Source organism: Mercurialis annua, linkage group LG3 (genome assembly GCF_937616625.2).
Source record: "Mercurialis annua linkage group LG3, ddMerAnnu1.2, whole genome shotgun sequence".
In the NCBI taxonomy this organism is placed as follows: Eukaryota; Viridiplantae; Streptophyta; class Magnoliopsida; order Malpighiales; family Euphorbiaceae; genus Mercurialis; species Mercurialis annua.
This window is the reverse complement of record NC_065572.1, coordinates 69,041,400-69,057,788: the sequence shown is the minus strand read 5'-3', so window position 1 is coordinate 69,057,788 and position 16,389 is coordinate 69,041,400. Positions and strand designations below refer to the sequence as shown.

Sequence of the window (16,389 nt, the reverse complement as noted above, 5' to 3'; positions counted from 1 at the left end):
AAACCCAAATCAAAACAAACTTTTAAATATGAATTATATTGTGAGTGGAGCGGAGGTTTCTGAGGGCCGCTCGTTCAGGCTTATGGCAGACTTCTTGAATTTGGAAATGGTTTTTGAAAATGGAGCCGTCACCTAATTCAACTACGAAATGCCTTTTATATCGACTAGACTCGCTTATGGATAAAATTGTCGTGCATCGGACCGAAAGACCGGGTTCGTGGACCTCCCAAATACTCATGTGCTTGACTTATCAGTTACCACATTTACTAAACATATTCGTTTTATTCTCATCTCAACATTCGATTTCAATTTTTATAGCAATTTAATTTCAACATTTAAAACGTTACTAAACAAATCTTAACCTTTTTTATTTTTGCAATTTGTAGCCCAACCGTTTTCTGGCAATTTTTTACATGCGTGTCAGTCATATTAGATATATGTATTAGTATATTAAATTCTAACATTTAAAAAGCAATTCAAATAAAAACCTAACCTTTCGTGTTTTTGCACTTTATAACCTAAAAAAGAGACAAAATTACCGGAAAACTGATTGTGACTACAAATTGTAAAAATAAGAGTATGAAATTTATTTTGTAACGTTTTAAACATTAAGATTAAATTGTTATAAAAGTGAAATTTTAGAATTTATTTTGTCAATACTCCTTAGATTTACACTACTAAAATTCAGTGTTTTCCCGACGGAATTTAGCGACGGATACTATATCCGTCGCTAAATTCAATTTTCCCGACGAATTTGGCGACGGATTTTAATCCTAATATCGCTTGGCGCGAACTCTCCCGCCCTATTTTTATCGTGTATTAGCGACGGCCATGCTTCCGTCGCTAAATGGCGACAGATGTTTTTGTGGCGTCGCTAATATAATTAGCGACGCCACATTTGCCGACGGACTCATTCCGTCGGCAAATCCGTCGGGAAACCATTTCCCGACGGATTTCTGCTTTTTAGCGACGGAAAAATCCGTCGCTAAATAGCAGCATTTTAGTAGTGTTATTACTATGACTTCTTCATGTCATTTAAATTTAACTGTTTACAACGATGCCCTTTTGCGTTATTATCTAGCCAAAAAGATTTCCCTCGAAATAATATGGTCAATAATAATGTCAAATTAATGTCATCTTCATTAATGGGTGATTTTATCCAATTGTTATGCCATTATGCTTGAAATTTTTTTTAATGTTTAAAATATTATAAAATAAATTCTATTTTTTTTATTTTTACAATTTATAATCCAACCGTTTTCTGGTAACTTTTTGCATATATATATATATATATATATTGGCATATTAAATTCCAACGTTTTTAAAAAAAATCAAATAAAATCAGATTTTTTTTGTATTTTTACACTTTATAGCCTTAAAAAAGAGACAAAATTATCGGAAAACTGATTGTGTCTACAATTTGTAAAAATAAAAAAAGTTGGGATTTGTTTTATAACGTTTTAAACATTAAAATTAAATCGCTATAAAAATAAAAATTTAGAATTTATTTTGCCAATACTCTTTAAATTTATTACTACAACTTTGCATGTCAATTAAATTTAAGTTTTTACAAAGATACCCTTTTGGGCTATTTGTTGGCTGAAAAGGTTTCCCTTGAAATAATATGGTCAAAAATAATGTCTAATTAATGTCATCTTCATTGATTTTAATCATTTGTTATGCCATTATGCTTGAAATTTTTGTGGGGTTAATAAACGGGGACAGAGGTGCATAATAATCTACTATCATGCATAATAAACAGCAAATTTCATTTTTCCCAATTTTTTTTAAAAAATTAAATAAAAAAATGCCAGAGGATGATGATTTTTTAGAATATATATATTTTTGCCATATTTTACTATCCAAAATGAGAACTTCATTTAAATTCATGGATTATGCAATAAATTTTGATCATTTAATATTGGATTAAGATTCTCTTCTTGAGTTCATTTGAGCCTTTGATGGGTCAAATTCATTAAATTTACATTGTTCATTATCAAATGAATGGTGTAGATAAATAAAATAATACAATTTTAAGTAAATTGATTTATAACATTCATTTTATAATGAACGGTGTAAATCGTAAATACGACGACCCCCTTAAATTTATTTGAACTTAAAAAAAAATTATCCTTTAATATTATTCAATCATATCAGTATTCGAAAGTTGATATATTAATGACTAATGAAAGATTTTTTTAAGAGGAGGCTGCATCATTTGATATTCAGAATTAGTATTTCGATTAGCTATTGATCAATCAAGATTAAATTCGTTAAGGTGATAAAATTATTTCAAAAAGATTTTAAAATTGCTTGAATTCTAAATTGAGAGGAAGATATTCTTAAATCAACTAAATTTACGTCATAAAATTATGAATCATAATGGCATAATTATTGACTTAAAATCACCCATTAATAAAGATCGCATTAAAGACAGACTAGATATTGCTATTATCTACAGGAGTAGCCACTAGATATAGATGAGATTTCTTATGCATAGTAATGCCAAATGCTTCCTCCATGTCCATATCATCGATTCCAACTCCATCGGGCAATCCCCAGTCGAAATGATACAACAGATTAGCCAATGCTAGCTCCACCACCATTACAGCAAAATTCATGCCAGGACATCGTCGTCGTCCGACACCAAACGCTGTTAACTCGAAATGCGGTCCGATAAAATCAACTGAACTATTCAGAAATCTCTCCCGTCGAAATTCAGTTGGATTTTCCCAGTTTTTAGGGTCCATGAATATGGATGATCCATTTATAAATACCCTTGTTTTAGCTGAGATGTCATAACCTCCGACTCTGCAATCTTGGGTAGTTTCTCGTGGAACCATCAATGGTGTTGGTGGATGGACTCTAAGTGATTCTTTTAGTACTGCTTTTAGGTAACCTAGACCTGGAATATCACTTTCTTCAACTTTGGTTTTGCCTTTAACTAGTCCTCTCACTTCTTCTTGGGCTCTTTTCATTACCTGATGATTTCTGATCAGCTCTGTCATTGTCCAAACTATTGTCGCCGCAGACGTATCAGTTCCGGCAATGAACATGTCCTGACATCAATTAGTTGATTAAGGACAAAAGTTTAGAAAAATCAACTCAAAATCATTTATATATCTATAATTTTGACTCATAATTAGACACAGTAGCGGAGCCAAAAATTTAATTTAGGTCAAGCGAAATTTCACTCGACAAGATAATCGTTCAGTTGTTATATAACAATATTTATGTCAAATAATAGGGTCATTAGCCAAAATGGTATCCAACCTTCGCACCTTATATCAAAATGGTACCCAACCTTTAATTTATATCAAAATGGTAACAAACCTTCTAACATTTGTTTCAAAATGGTTTTTTTAACATTTTTCAGCAACTTTTGATGACGTGGCAACCGGAAAAATAATTTTTTTATTGATGTAAAATAAGAGTTCGTTTTAATTTTTTAAATTATATAAAATCTTATTTGTCATGGGATGTGGCAAAAATATAAAAAATTAGTATTCCGGTTGCCACGTCATCAAAAGTGACCGGAAATTGTTTAAAAAACCATTTTGATACAAAAGTTAGAAGGTTGGGTACCATTTTAATACAAATTAAAAGTTAGGTACCATTTTAATACAAGATGTAAAGGTTGGGTACCATTTTAGCTAATAACCCCAAATAATATTGTCAATTAGCTATTTTCAGTCTTTATGTTCTCTATCATGATGGTCTTTTCATAATAAAAGCATATAACTAGTAAAAAATATAAATAGTTTGCATACAATTCTGTGGTGGAGCTACCTCAGCAGGTATTTTATCCGGAAGATAGGGGCGGCGGCCACACGGGCTCGCCACCCCTGGCAACACTCCTAATTCGAGAGTCGTAAATTGATTTGCAGTATTTTATATTTTCAAGACTTAAGATTACGAGATGGTGGAGTTTTACCGTGAGAGCGCCCTTGACGGAATTGTTGGAGAGAGGAACCTTTCGACTATCATCTCTTTGCAGTCGTAGCAGTACATCGACAAGGTCTTCATGCTCAGATTTAGGTCTGTCTGGATCAAGATGTTCCTCTATTATTTTATCATAAAGCTCGTCAAGTTGTCGGAAAGTCTTCTCAACTCGAGCTTCTAAGCCATTGAACTTACAAAACCATTCCATCCATGGAAAAAAGTCCGCTATGCAAAATCCTCCGAGCAATTCCTGCGCTTCACTAAGCAGATAATCCAGTCCTCGTCCTCCATTAATTTCAGCTTCATAATTTCTTCCAAAAGCGGCTCGACACACCACTCTATTCGATACCAATAGAATTAATTCGCTTAGGTTAATCGGACCGGACACATTAGCTATAGACTCAATCATACGACTCACTTCTTCTTCTCGTACTGTCTTAAAAGATTGCACTCTGTTTGTACTTAGCATTTCCAAACTTGCAATTTTCTTCATCTCCTTCCACTGTTGATTGTATGGAGCAAAAGCAATGTCGGAGCAATTGTAACTCAGTTTCTTCCCGGCGTATAAAGCGGGTCTGCCGGAAAAGACAGTGTCATGGGTTCTAAAGATATCTCTTACCATGTCAGCAGAGGAAATTATCACAGTAGGTATTGAACCAAGCTGCAAGTACATAAGAGGGCCATATTTTTCTGCTAAGTGGTGAAGTGATTTATGGATAGGGTTCGGTAGCTGGTGCAAGTTCCCTATGATTGGAAGCCTTTTAGGACCTGGTGGGAGCTTCTTTGCTCGTACCAAGGGGTCGCTGATGAAGTAGAAAAACAACCAACTTGTAAGAAAAACAAATGGGATTATGATTATGATCATGGGTTGATCGACCTGGGATAGTGAAGAAACAAGAAATGATACACCCATCTTCAAGAACGCTTAGTTTTGTGTATTCCAAGAGATCATGCACATGTTATTTATTGTTATTTCTGAAGAAAAATTGGGATGATGTGAAAAGGATAAAATTTAAATGAACAAAGGATCACTTTACCCCCTGAACTTGGCGCAAAGTATCAAAAACGTCCAAATTGAGAAAACCGGATCACTTTTACCCTGAACTTGGCAAAACCGGCTCAAAAACCCCCCTTATGCTGACGTGGCACTTAATTGGAGAGTGAGATTTCAAATTTTAAAATTAACTCTATTTATTTATACTTAACTCTAATTAATTTAATTTAATTAAACATATTAATTAAACACTTAATCATAATTACCCTAATCATAATTAAACTAATCTAATTAACCTAAAACTCTAAACATACCCATAATCCGGCCAACCTCCGGCCTCCGTCTCCAACCTCCGGCCTCCGTCTCCAACGGAGACGGACTGATCTCTGCAACAGAGATGAACCCATCTCTGTTGCAGAGACACTCATCGTCTCTGTAAGGAGACGGACGCATCTGGATTCGTCTCCTTACAGAGACGACGGTGGTCTCTGTAAGGAGACGAATCCAGATGGATTCGTCTCCAAACAGAGACGACGGTGGTCTCTGATACAGAGACGAGATGAGTTCGTCTCTGTTACAGAGACCAGACGACGAGTTTGTCTCTGTATTAGAGACGAACCTATTTGGGTTCGTCTCTGATACAGAGACCAGACGACGAGCTTCAGAGACGAAGCTCGTCGTCTCTGATGGGCAGCTGCCGGAGAAGAAGTCCGGCAGCTGCTCATCTATTAAAAAAAATATTTTTTTTGTAAAAAATACAAAGTAGTCCTTTTTATTTTTAATTAAAATTCATTTAACATATAAAGTTTTAAAATAAAAAAGATTAAATAATTTTTTTGAAATTATTATATGTTAATTTAAAAAATCAAAAAATATTATGCACCTTTTCAAACTATTTACCATTAAAAACCACCTTTCAAAAAAAACTACCACAAAAAACCGGAGAGTGAGGTACACTCTCTAGGGTGAGAGTGGGGAGGGGGGGTTTTGTACTAAATTTGACAAGTTCAGGGTAAAAGTGATCATGTTTTGCTAATTTGGACGTTTTTGATACTTTGCGCCAAATTTAGAGGGTAAAGTGATCCTTTGTTCAAATTTAAATTAGGTACGGAGATGGGAATTAATTAGCATTTGAAGTGCGGGCCGTGAGCTTGTGAGTTGCTCGTGGAGAAATTCGTATGGAGATCCACCACCACATGATATGTAAATAGAAGTGTGTAGAAAGAGCCCATGATATTTTATTTTAATTGAATTTACTGTTATATATGCAATTATGGTCGGCTCTTTATTTGAAAAGGCTAGAACATTCATATTAAATTCAAAAATGGCTACTCAACTTTTTTCCTTTTTCAAGATGTTTTGAATAAATGGCTTCCCAGCATGGAAATGAGACATGCATTGACAGTAACAGACAAAAATGGTTCTTTCATTAAATTTAAATTTTAAAAAGAGTTAATTCCATAAAAAATATCATCAATTTTATATATTTATTTAAAATTCTTACATTATATTGAGATAACACTCATTTATTGGTGCAATTTGCTGAGTTGGAGACTATATTTTGACTGTCACCTCAATAAATTATGACTTCGTGTATGTATTTGAAAAAAATTGAAAATTGGTGATATTTTATGACAAATTTTAAAAAATATATTATGTATTTATAAACCAAAAATATAAATTTCTTTGAATGCATATTATTTGAAAATTAAATTTAATATTACTTTAAAAAAAAAGATTTGATCCCTTCGTTTTTATTAACTGTGTGAATCTAGGCAAAACTGTAAATATTTACAAATTCTTCTTTTATTTTAAAGTATAAAAACAAAGACTAACATATATAATTTTGTTTATTAAGTTTATTTTTTGACAAAAATATTTATTAAGTTATTAGCTAATTAACTTTTGATTGGTTATATAAAGTATATGATTATGAAGGCATAAATTAAACTTTGTAAATTAACCACATATTTAATAGATTTTATTTAATAAAACAAATATATTTAGAAAATAATTGCTAATTTTTTTTAAAGGACAAGTATTTAATTTAAATAACGGAAGGGGTATTTTATACTCCATCCGTCCCAAAATAATAGTCTCACTTTCCACTTTCATATGTCCCAAAATAATAGTCCTATTTATATTTTGTTATATTTATTCCTATATTACTCTTATTTATAGCATTATTTTTATCTAAATATTGTTAAATAAAATACTTGGAAAATGCAGTGCATTAAATAAAATACTTGAAAAACTCATTTGTTGATTTTTTTTAACTATAAAAATGGTTATAAAATATTAATTTTAACAATGATTTTGTATTTTTTATAATCATTTAATATGTTGAGTTTTTTTATAAAGTCACATTTAATGATAGTTGAGGATAAAATTGAAAAATTACATATGACAACCATATTTTTCAATATGTGTGTTTTTAAAAATATGACTATTATTTTGGGGAGGAATATTATATTATAATTTTTTTAATTTTATTTCTCAAAAGATATACATTCTTTTACAAAAGATAGAATTTCATTGATAAAAAAATCGACTATAAAAACTTTAATTTTGTCACTATATTTGAACTATAAATTACAAAAAGATCTTATTGAACAACAAGTTTTTAATTGCCGGAAGTCATCCTACAAACGATCTAATACATCAAATTCGAAACAATTAGATTTGAAAGTAAATCTAGTCAAATGAGTATAATAAATTATGGATTTAAACAATTGCAGTAAAAAAAATTATAAATCTATGAAAAATTTAAGAACAAAAATAAAGGTGTAAAAAGTTGAATTTGTTCTTTAATCTTTGAAATGAAAAATGCAAAAAAAAAAAGAAAATGAAATCCAAGATTTGATTATATATAAGCCGGGGTGATTTTTAATCGAGAACCACCAAATAATTTACGATTTTAGATTCTAAAGTTTTACACAAGCTTGGCATTAAAAAAAACCTATATAAACAAGGCTTAATTACTTAAAAACCACCTACCTTGAACTTTTTTTTCGTTTATACCCTGATCTAGGAAAAAGTTCATTTATACCCTGACGTATGTGTTTATGTTTCACCTCTACCCCGAAGCACTAAATTAACCTCTTTTCATTTAAAAAAAAGTTTAAAATAGTCTTTCATTTAGAAAAAAATTCATTTCTAATTAATCTCTAATTAGTTTAGGTTAAAAATGAAGAACTATTTTAAACTTTTTTCTTAATGAAAAGAGGTTAATTTAGTGCCTCGGGGTAGAGGTGAAACATAAATACATACGTCAGGGTATAAATGAATTTTTTCCTAGGTCATGGTATAAACGAAAAAAAAGTTCAAACTGAGTGGTTTTTAAGTAATTAAACCTATAAACAATGACAAACTAAATAAAAGAGAAGACAACAATAGACATAAAATTACATGGTTATAACATTTATCTTGTGCAAATTTTAAGAAGTTTGGAGGTAAAAGTGAATTTTGGACAAAAGGTGGCACACCGCCGCCCACTAGGTGGGTTGCTTTTGAATGGGTTTTGCTATTCGCCGCCCCCTTTTACTTAGCACCGCACAGGCGAAAGACATTTTTACCCCTTTAGCAAAATTTCAAAAAAAAAAGTTCTCTCAACTCATTCGAACACACTCGAACAACTACGTAAAAAGTCGAGTAAAATGACGGATAACGAGTATAATTCGTCGGGAAACGAGTACCGACAGTCGGAAACAATATGTTCCGGCTTTTTCGAGATAAAAAATAATTTTTAATTTTTTTTTCTGTTTTTCCGGCGTCCCCTCCGCCTGAAAAGGGGACGTCCGGCGTCCCCTCCAGATGAGAGGACGCCGGAAAGCGGCGTCCCCTCCTCTGGAGAGGACGCCGGAAAGCGGCGTCCCCTCCTCTGGAGAGGACGTGAAATGTAAACGTCCCTCCTTAAAAAAAATTTAAAAAAATTATTTATTTCGAGTTTTTTTTAAAAAAAATATTTATCGGGGGTTGTTTCCGAACGTCGATACTCGTTATCCGATGAATTGTACTCGTTGTTCGTCATTTTAATCGATTTTTTACGTATTTGTTCGAATGTATTCGAATGAGTTGAGAGAACTTTTTTTCAAAATTTTGCTAAAAGGGCAGAAATGTCTTTTGCCTGTGCGGTGGTAAGTAAAACCGGGCGGTGTTTAGCAATCCAGTTTTGAATCAATGGGAGGGTGTTGAAGAGAGGGAGAATAGAGAAAAGAAAGGCTTCATCCATGAATTTTGATTTTCCGCCCACTTGCTTTCCAAAAGTTGACATATAATAGGACAAAAACTTGGGACCATAATATTTAAAATCTTTAAAGTTTAGTTAAAATGGATAATCATAAATCACTGAATTTTCGAAATCTGATAAAAAGGAAGAAGAGGTCATATGGAACACTAGCGATGGCTCATTGGCAGTTTGCTGTAACGCTCGAATTAGTTTAGTGAAAAAAATATAAAAAGAAAGAGTTTAAAATATTGTGGATAAAAAGAATATTTTAAGAGTTTGCACATTTTTTTTTTGATAGAAAAACAAAGCTTGCAAAGCAAAGCAAAAACAAGACAAAGAAAACTAAACAGAAACAGAATTTTGGGCAGCCATATCTGCAATCAGAAAGTTACTCCATTTATCTGGGAGTTCTTCAATCCAAACCGAATCTGACGAGTTCATAGCATCCGCAGCAATCTTGTGAGCAAGGCCATTGGCTTCTCTAGGAACATGGCGCCATGTCAGGAGATCAAAATCTTGGGCCAGAGCTGAGATATCATCAATGCAATCTCCAAGATCAGAAATGAAAGCAGTCTTGTTTATCAGGGCCGAGATCAGTTGAGCGTTATCGCTTTCAATTTCCATGGATTTGAAACTGCAGTCTCTACAAAGCTTCAATCCCCAGAGAAGAGCTTCGGCTTCAGCGATAAGAATGGAAACACCTGCTTGCGGAATAGTTTTGTTACCTGCCATCATCACTTCGCCTTTCCAATTCCGGCAAACAACACCAAGACCCCAGAGATCAGTCCCCACTTTCCCAGCATCACTGTTCAGCTTGAACCGACCATCCTTGGGTGTTACCCAGAAAGAATCTTGCTTTGAGCCACTCGAAGAATCTCTAAAATTAGCAGCTTTATAATCCCATAATTGATTTCTGCTCATCTGAAGCACCGCATCAACCGGAATGTCATTATTGCTGAAACAAAGTTGATTTCTAGCATACCAAATGGCATAACAAGTAACCCAGAACTGCTCAATCTCAGTTTTTTGAAAATTCAGCCAATACTGATTTGCCCAATCCAAGAAATTTTCCTCCCTAAACCTCTCAGTATCCATTCCTAGCGGAGACGCGAACCACACACCACGAACCCAGGGGCAGTCTTTAAAGACATGGTCCATAGATTCAGGACTGCCACAACGAGAGCATAAGCCATCACCAATGTTGGCTCGACGGTGAAGAGCTCCTTTTGTGGGGAGACTGTGACGAAGGATTCTCCAAGTGAAATGTTTAATCTTGGGAGGAATTTGGAGATTCCATATGGAGTTCCATGAGCAAGAAACACCAGTCCCGAAGCCAGAAGAGTTGCCTGGGGAGTGTCTTCCATCCATGTCCAAAAAATACGCACCTTTAACCGAGAAAAAGCCATTTGCCGAGTAATGCCATATTAATCGATCCTGAGTCTGTGGTCTGGTGCGAATATTTCCTTTAATAAACATAGCATCTTCATTGACGCACAAATCATCTAGAGCATCATCAAGCCAGTACCTCCCAGAATCATCTAAGAGCTCACAAACCAGAATTTCAGAATCAGCAGTAAGGTCCTTAGGAGTAACCTTGAAAATTCCATTGCGAGGCAACCAAGGGTCCAAAAAAATACGGACCTTTTTACCATTTCCCACTTTCCAGCGCACCCCTCGCTTTAGAAGCGGAATAGCACTATGAATGCTTCTCCATGTGAAACTCGCGCCTGGACTGATTTTTGCGTCAAGAAAGGATTGCCTGGGATAGTATTTCGCCTTAAGAAGTTTGGCTGTTAAAGAGTCCTCATCATGGAGCAACCGCCATCCTTGCTTTGCTAACATGGCTGAGCTAAAGGCCTCCAAATTACGAAAACCCAATCCACCATCTCTTTTAGTTCGGCATAGCTTCTCCCATCCAACGCAGTGCATTCCTCTATCGTTCCCTCCGTTTTGCCACCAAAATTTAGCCATCAGACTTTGGAATTCTTGGCAAATATTCGCCGGTAAGCGAAAGACGCCCATGGTATATGTAGGTATAGCCTGAATTACTGATTTGAGCAAGATTTCTTTTGCCGCTTTAGACAAAACCTTTTCCTTCCAACCATTCAGCTTCTTCCAAACCCGCTCGAGAAGGATGTTAAAAATTTCACGTTTCGACCGTCCAACAAAAGTGGGTAAACCCAGGTACCTGTCATGGTGCAAAACCGACTTGACACGGAGTAGTCTAGAAATTTTGTTCCGAGCTGTGCTGCTAACGTTTTTGCTGAAGGATATGGCGGTCTTGTCAAAATTAATGAGTTGCCCAGAGGCCTCCTCGTAACGCCGAATGATGCGCTGAATCCCAGTAGCCACATTCTCTGAGGCTCTCGCATAGATGACAGAGTCGTCCGCGAAGAAGAGATGCGAAATAACTGGGGCATTTCTTGCAACCTGAATGCCGTGAAGCTTCCCTTCCTGAACTGAATTGGAAATTAGACCAGAAAAGGCTTCTGCACAGAGAATAAACAAGAACGGGGATAGAGGATCGCCCTGCCTCAACCCTCTACTCGGCAAAAAACTGCTCTGGGGAACACCATTCATCATAACGGCAAAAGAGACAGACGTCACGCAAGACATAATTAAGGATTTAAACTGAGTTGGGAAGCCCATTTTCACCATCACTTGCCGTAAGAAGTCCCACTCTACTCTGTCAAACGCTTTACTCATGTCAAGCTTCATAGCCATATAACCTTTTTTTCCTTTCCTCTTCTTGTTCATGTAGTGGAAACACTCAAAAGCAACCAGAATATTGTCAGAGATCAGCCTCCCTTTGACAAAAGCGCTTTGCGATTCAGAGATAAGAAGCGGAAGAGTACTCTTGAGGCGATTAGCAAGAACTTTGGCAACAATTTTGTACAAGACATTGCATAAACTGATGGGGCGATAATCTTTCATGGACTCTGGATTCTTAGTTTTGGGGATGAGAAAAATATGCGTATGATTAAAGTTCTCTGGGAATGGCTCTCCATTAAGAATCTGAAGCACAAACTGGCTTACTTCACCACCTATAACATGCCAATAATGCTGATAAAATAAGGGAGACATGCCGTCAGGCCCAGGGGCTTTGTGCGGGTGCATCTGAAAAAGCGCAAATTCCACTTCTTCTTTTGTGTAACCTCGGTTTAATAGGCTAACTTGTGCAAATTTTTGCTGAGATTCTCCTTTTGATTTTTTGGTCCCTACATTCTATTAGTTGAGATTACATATTCTAGTGTTCCCCGAGTTGCGTGCCAAATACGTGCAATGTAGAGGATATTCTCGTGTGTCAAAGATTATTTTGTGGTCACCAAAGGTTATTAAATACGCATGCTTTTGAGATATAATGTTTATCGAGACACCTGCTAGGTTCTTGTATCCTGAATACTAAGCTTACAATGAGCCAAGATACTGGTTAAGTGTCTTATCTCAGTCACCCTTTGATATTGTCACGACTCGAGTTGAGACCGGCACTAGAAAATGAGAGTGATTGCTCCAAAATCCGTAACAAGTCAAAAAAACTTTTACAAATTTTTCGCGTTTTCAAAACCAAACATCACGTATGATATGTTCTCAGACAATATCGTTAAAATCTTTTTTTCGTTTAATAAAAACACATTTCTAAAAACAGGTTCGTAAAACCCTGATTGTATTTTAAGAAAGCAGAGCGCAAACATCAATCTCATATGATGTGTCTGCTCTGTTTTCAATACAATACCAAAATCTTTGCATATTCATATACTAGTATAGAACATCTGACACTGGTAAACAATCTGTCTTTTATAAAATAACGTAGCTTTTCAAACTTATACTTGTATAGTAATTTAAATCAGAGTTTATCAAAATATTATGAATTGTTGAAAATAGAAGGACAACTTTCCAATACCTAACTACTTGCAGCTCTAGAGATACAGACGTCGACTTTCAGAATTTTTGTGGAAACCTAACCTCATAACTCTATAACCTGAAAGGGAAAACCTTTTTTTCATTTAACGAAAATACATTTTTGAAAACGGGTTCGTAAAACCCTAATTGTATTTCAAGAAAACAGAGCGCAAACATTAATCTCTTATGACGTACATGCTCTGTTTTCAAATACAGTACCAAAACCTTTGCACATTCATATACCAGTATAAAACATCTAATACTGGTAAATAGTTTATCTTTTATAAAATAACGGAGCTTTTCAAAATAATGTTTATATAGTAGTTTAGATCAGAGTTTGTCAAAATATTACGAACTATTGAAAACAGAAAGACAATTTCCTAATACTCACCTACTTACAGCTCTAGAGATATAGATGACGACTTCCTGAATTATTGTGGAAGTCTGACCTCGTAACTCTATAACCTGAAAGAGAAAATAATGAGTGTCAAAAATATGGATATTTCTAGTGAATTCACATTTATTAATACATATTAAATAAAATAGGATCGCATATAAACAAATCATTTACAGTTAAAAATTGGATCTGATCGAAATCATAATGCAAAGTACATACACTATACTCAAATCAAACCACATCGAGTCAAATTAAACTTAATTCAAGTCGCACGGTCCCGAGAATATCAACTGAGTTATCAATACCATCTCTTAATCCAAATTGTGAGTCCCTAGAATCCCTACCAAGTTACTCACTAGATACAGGTCCCGAGAAATAACTCTATTTGAAACCGATCCCGAAAGTACTCCACTGAAACCCTAGTCCCGAGAGTCTTCAGCGAGTTACCTCGTCTCTAAGAAAGGATGTTTAACTTATACTCTTACGAATCACAAAATAAGGACACATAAGACTTAGACCAATACCATTGATCACACAGTTCTATTATGAATAGTTAAACCCATCTTTAAGGATTATTAATTGAATTTATGAGTATTTCATCATACTGAATTTATGGATTTTTATCATAATTGCGTTTTGATTATTGTTCTTAATTCTTAGTTTAATTTGATCACCTAAACTATTTTCTTGTGTTTTTAATTGAAACTTGAGAGAGTTAAATTAAAATAGACAGCTTAATCAACAATGTAGGAGTTGATAACACGAGAGTGAGTTAACGAGTACGTGTTCTTAGGGTTTGCTTAACAAACATCATTTAGTTTATTAATTAGGTCAATTATAACACGAGAGTGAGTAATTGCATGTTTATTAGTTATTTGCCTGTTTTTACCTATAGCGACTTGAGAGAGAGCTATAGGTTCTTTATATTAGTCTGAACCGTAATTTGACAACATAATCCATAAACCACGAAATTGATGACATAATAAAAATTAATAATTCCTGATCTTTCTCATTATTATTATTTAATCAATATTTTAGTTACAATTTTAGTCCATTTTAATCATAATTATTTATTTTAGTTATTTAGTTTAATTGCTTCAATCAAACTATCCCTTTTAGCTATTCAAATTGTGTATCTTAATTGGGTGTATTCAGTATCTTTTCCTGTGGGTACGATGTCCGGACTTTATAGTATATATTACGAATTGACACTGTACACTAATGATATTTTGCCAACATTATGTCATAAGGTCTACCGGCTGTCAGGATTAAAAAAATGGCATTACCTAATTAAAATTACTATTGTTCAAGGGTCTACTAAAATTTGGATTATTACATTAATATTGAAAAAAAGTTTTAAATTTTTTGGTATGGAAAATTAATTTTCGAAATATCAAAATCAAAATATTCATTAAAATTGACTTTTAAAAAATACTAAATAACTACCAAAATTCCATCGCCATAAATTTTGGTGGACTGTTTGCGTTTTTCTAATATTCAAACCCAATTGTAATTCAAATTTAATGTTAGTCTGATGGATCTTGATGGTGAATCTAATGTTCACTTGATGTCGAATTTAGATGGATCTTTGAAGTATATTTAAGTGGGTTTAAAAAAATTTAAATTATATTCATGACGAAATTTTAAAAAAGTGATTTCTATAATAACATATGGTGAGTTGATCTTGAGATTAAATGGAATAACATTGGAAAACGATACAAAATGATCTTATTGGTAAATATTTTTTTTAATTTTATTCTATCTCAAATTTAAGGGTCATATCGATGAATTAGTGATGCATGAACCACTTCAAAAATATTTATCTTAACACATTATTTTATAGTATAATATGATATTTCATACATTTATAAATTATATCAAACGATCATATCAGCATTTAAAATTAATCAAATTTAATATAAAAAATAATTTTAAAATTTAAAGAAACTAATAAATATTTAAAATATTCCATGATTTTTATTTAAAAAATAGATAATTATTTTCAAAAAATAGACGAATTAAGTATTTTTTTACTTAGTTACCTTTTTTTATCGAGACAATAAAATTTATAATAAAATTGATATAAAAGATGGAAAGTTTGCATTTTAATAAAAATAAGAGATATAAATGAGATGAAATTTGAAAAATCAAATTTCAAATTGTTTAAATTATTTTTTTGTAAAATTATTAAAGATTAACATAAAAGTTGTTAATATGACAAAATTGTAATTGAAAAATATTGAATGGAAAGTTAATATACATGATAAATGGAAAAATTATTAATTTATTGAATCTATAAAAAACATATAAAAAATATGAAATTTATATTTCAAAAAAATTGTGTTTGTAAATTAAATATTATTGTTATATTATATAATAACCCATTTAATATATTTAATAATCATTAAAAACTATTTTTATATATACATATGACGATAATTAAAAGTTGGTATTTATGACATTAAAATTATATAACTAAAGAATGTTGGAACACATCAAATTAGGAGGTAATAAAAATGACGATTCAAAATGATAAGTTAGTCTATTTTATAGTCATTAATTCGAGCATTAATAATTTTATCTTGATAGATTCAATCTTAGGGTAAAAAAAATTGAGGTAAAATTTTTATTTATGCAAAATTATATGAAGATATCTTTATTTTACTAGTTTACCTTATTTCAGAGTTATTCACGTTTGGATCTTTATATTTGTCAAATTATAATTTTTAGGTCCTTTTGAGTAGGGCTGAGCATCGGTTTGAGTGAATCCGAACCGAATTTTTAGTTTGGAAGCAAAAAAATTGAACCGTACAGAACTAAAAGTTTCGATTCGGTATGTTTTGATTCGGTTAAACCCAAATTTGATTATTTTTTTATTTGTTATATTAAAATTAATTCAAATATTAAATAATTAGAGTGTAATAATTT

The 16,389-nt window shown here is 32.9% G+C and overlaps 1 protein-coding gene across 1 annotated transcript; it reads right to left on the bottom strand.

The window, feature by feature from the left end:
• Nucleotides 1–2,394: 2,394 nt before the first annotated feature.
• Nucleotides 2,395–4,954, bottom strand: LOC126673200 (cytochrome P450 71A9-like). The gene is made up of 2 exons (XM_050367223.2): nucleotides 3,935–4,954; nucleotides 2,395–3,059 (listed from the first exon to the last, which is right to left on the bottom strand). Exons 1-2 carry the CDS (start codon nucleotides 4,853–4,855, stop codon nucleotides 2,439–2,441), a joined length of 1,542 nt encoding a protein of 513 aa, XP_050223180.1. The 5' UTR covers nucleotides 4,856–4,954; the 3' UTR covers nucleotides 2,395–2,438.
• Between the last annotated feature and the right edge of the window lie 11,435 nt (nucleotides 4,955–16,389).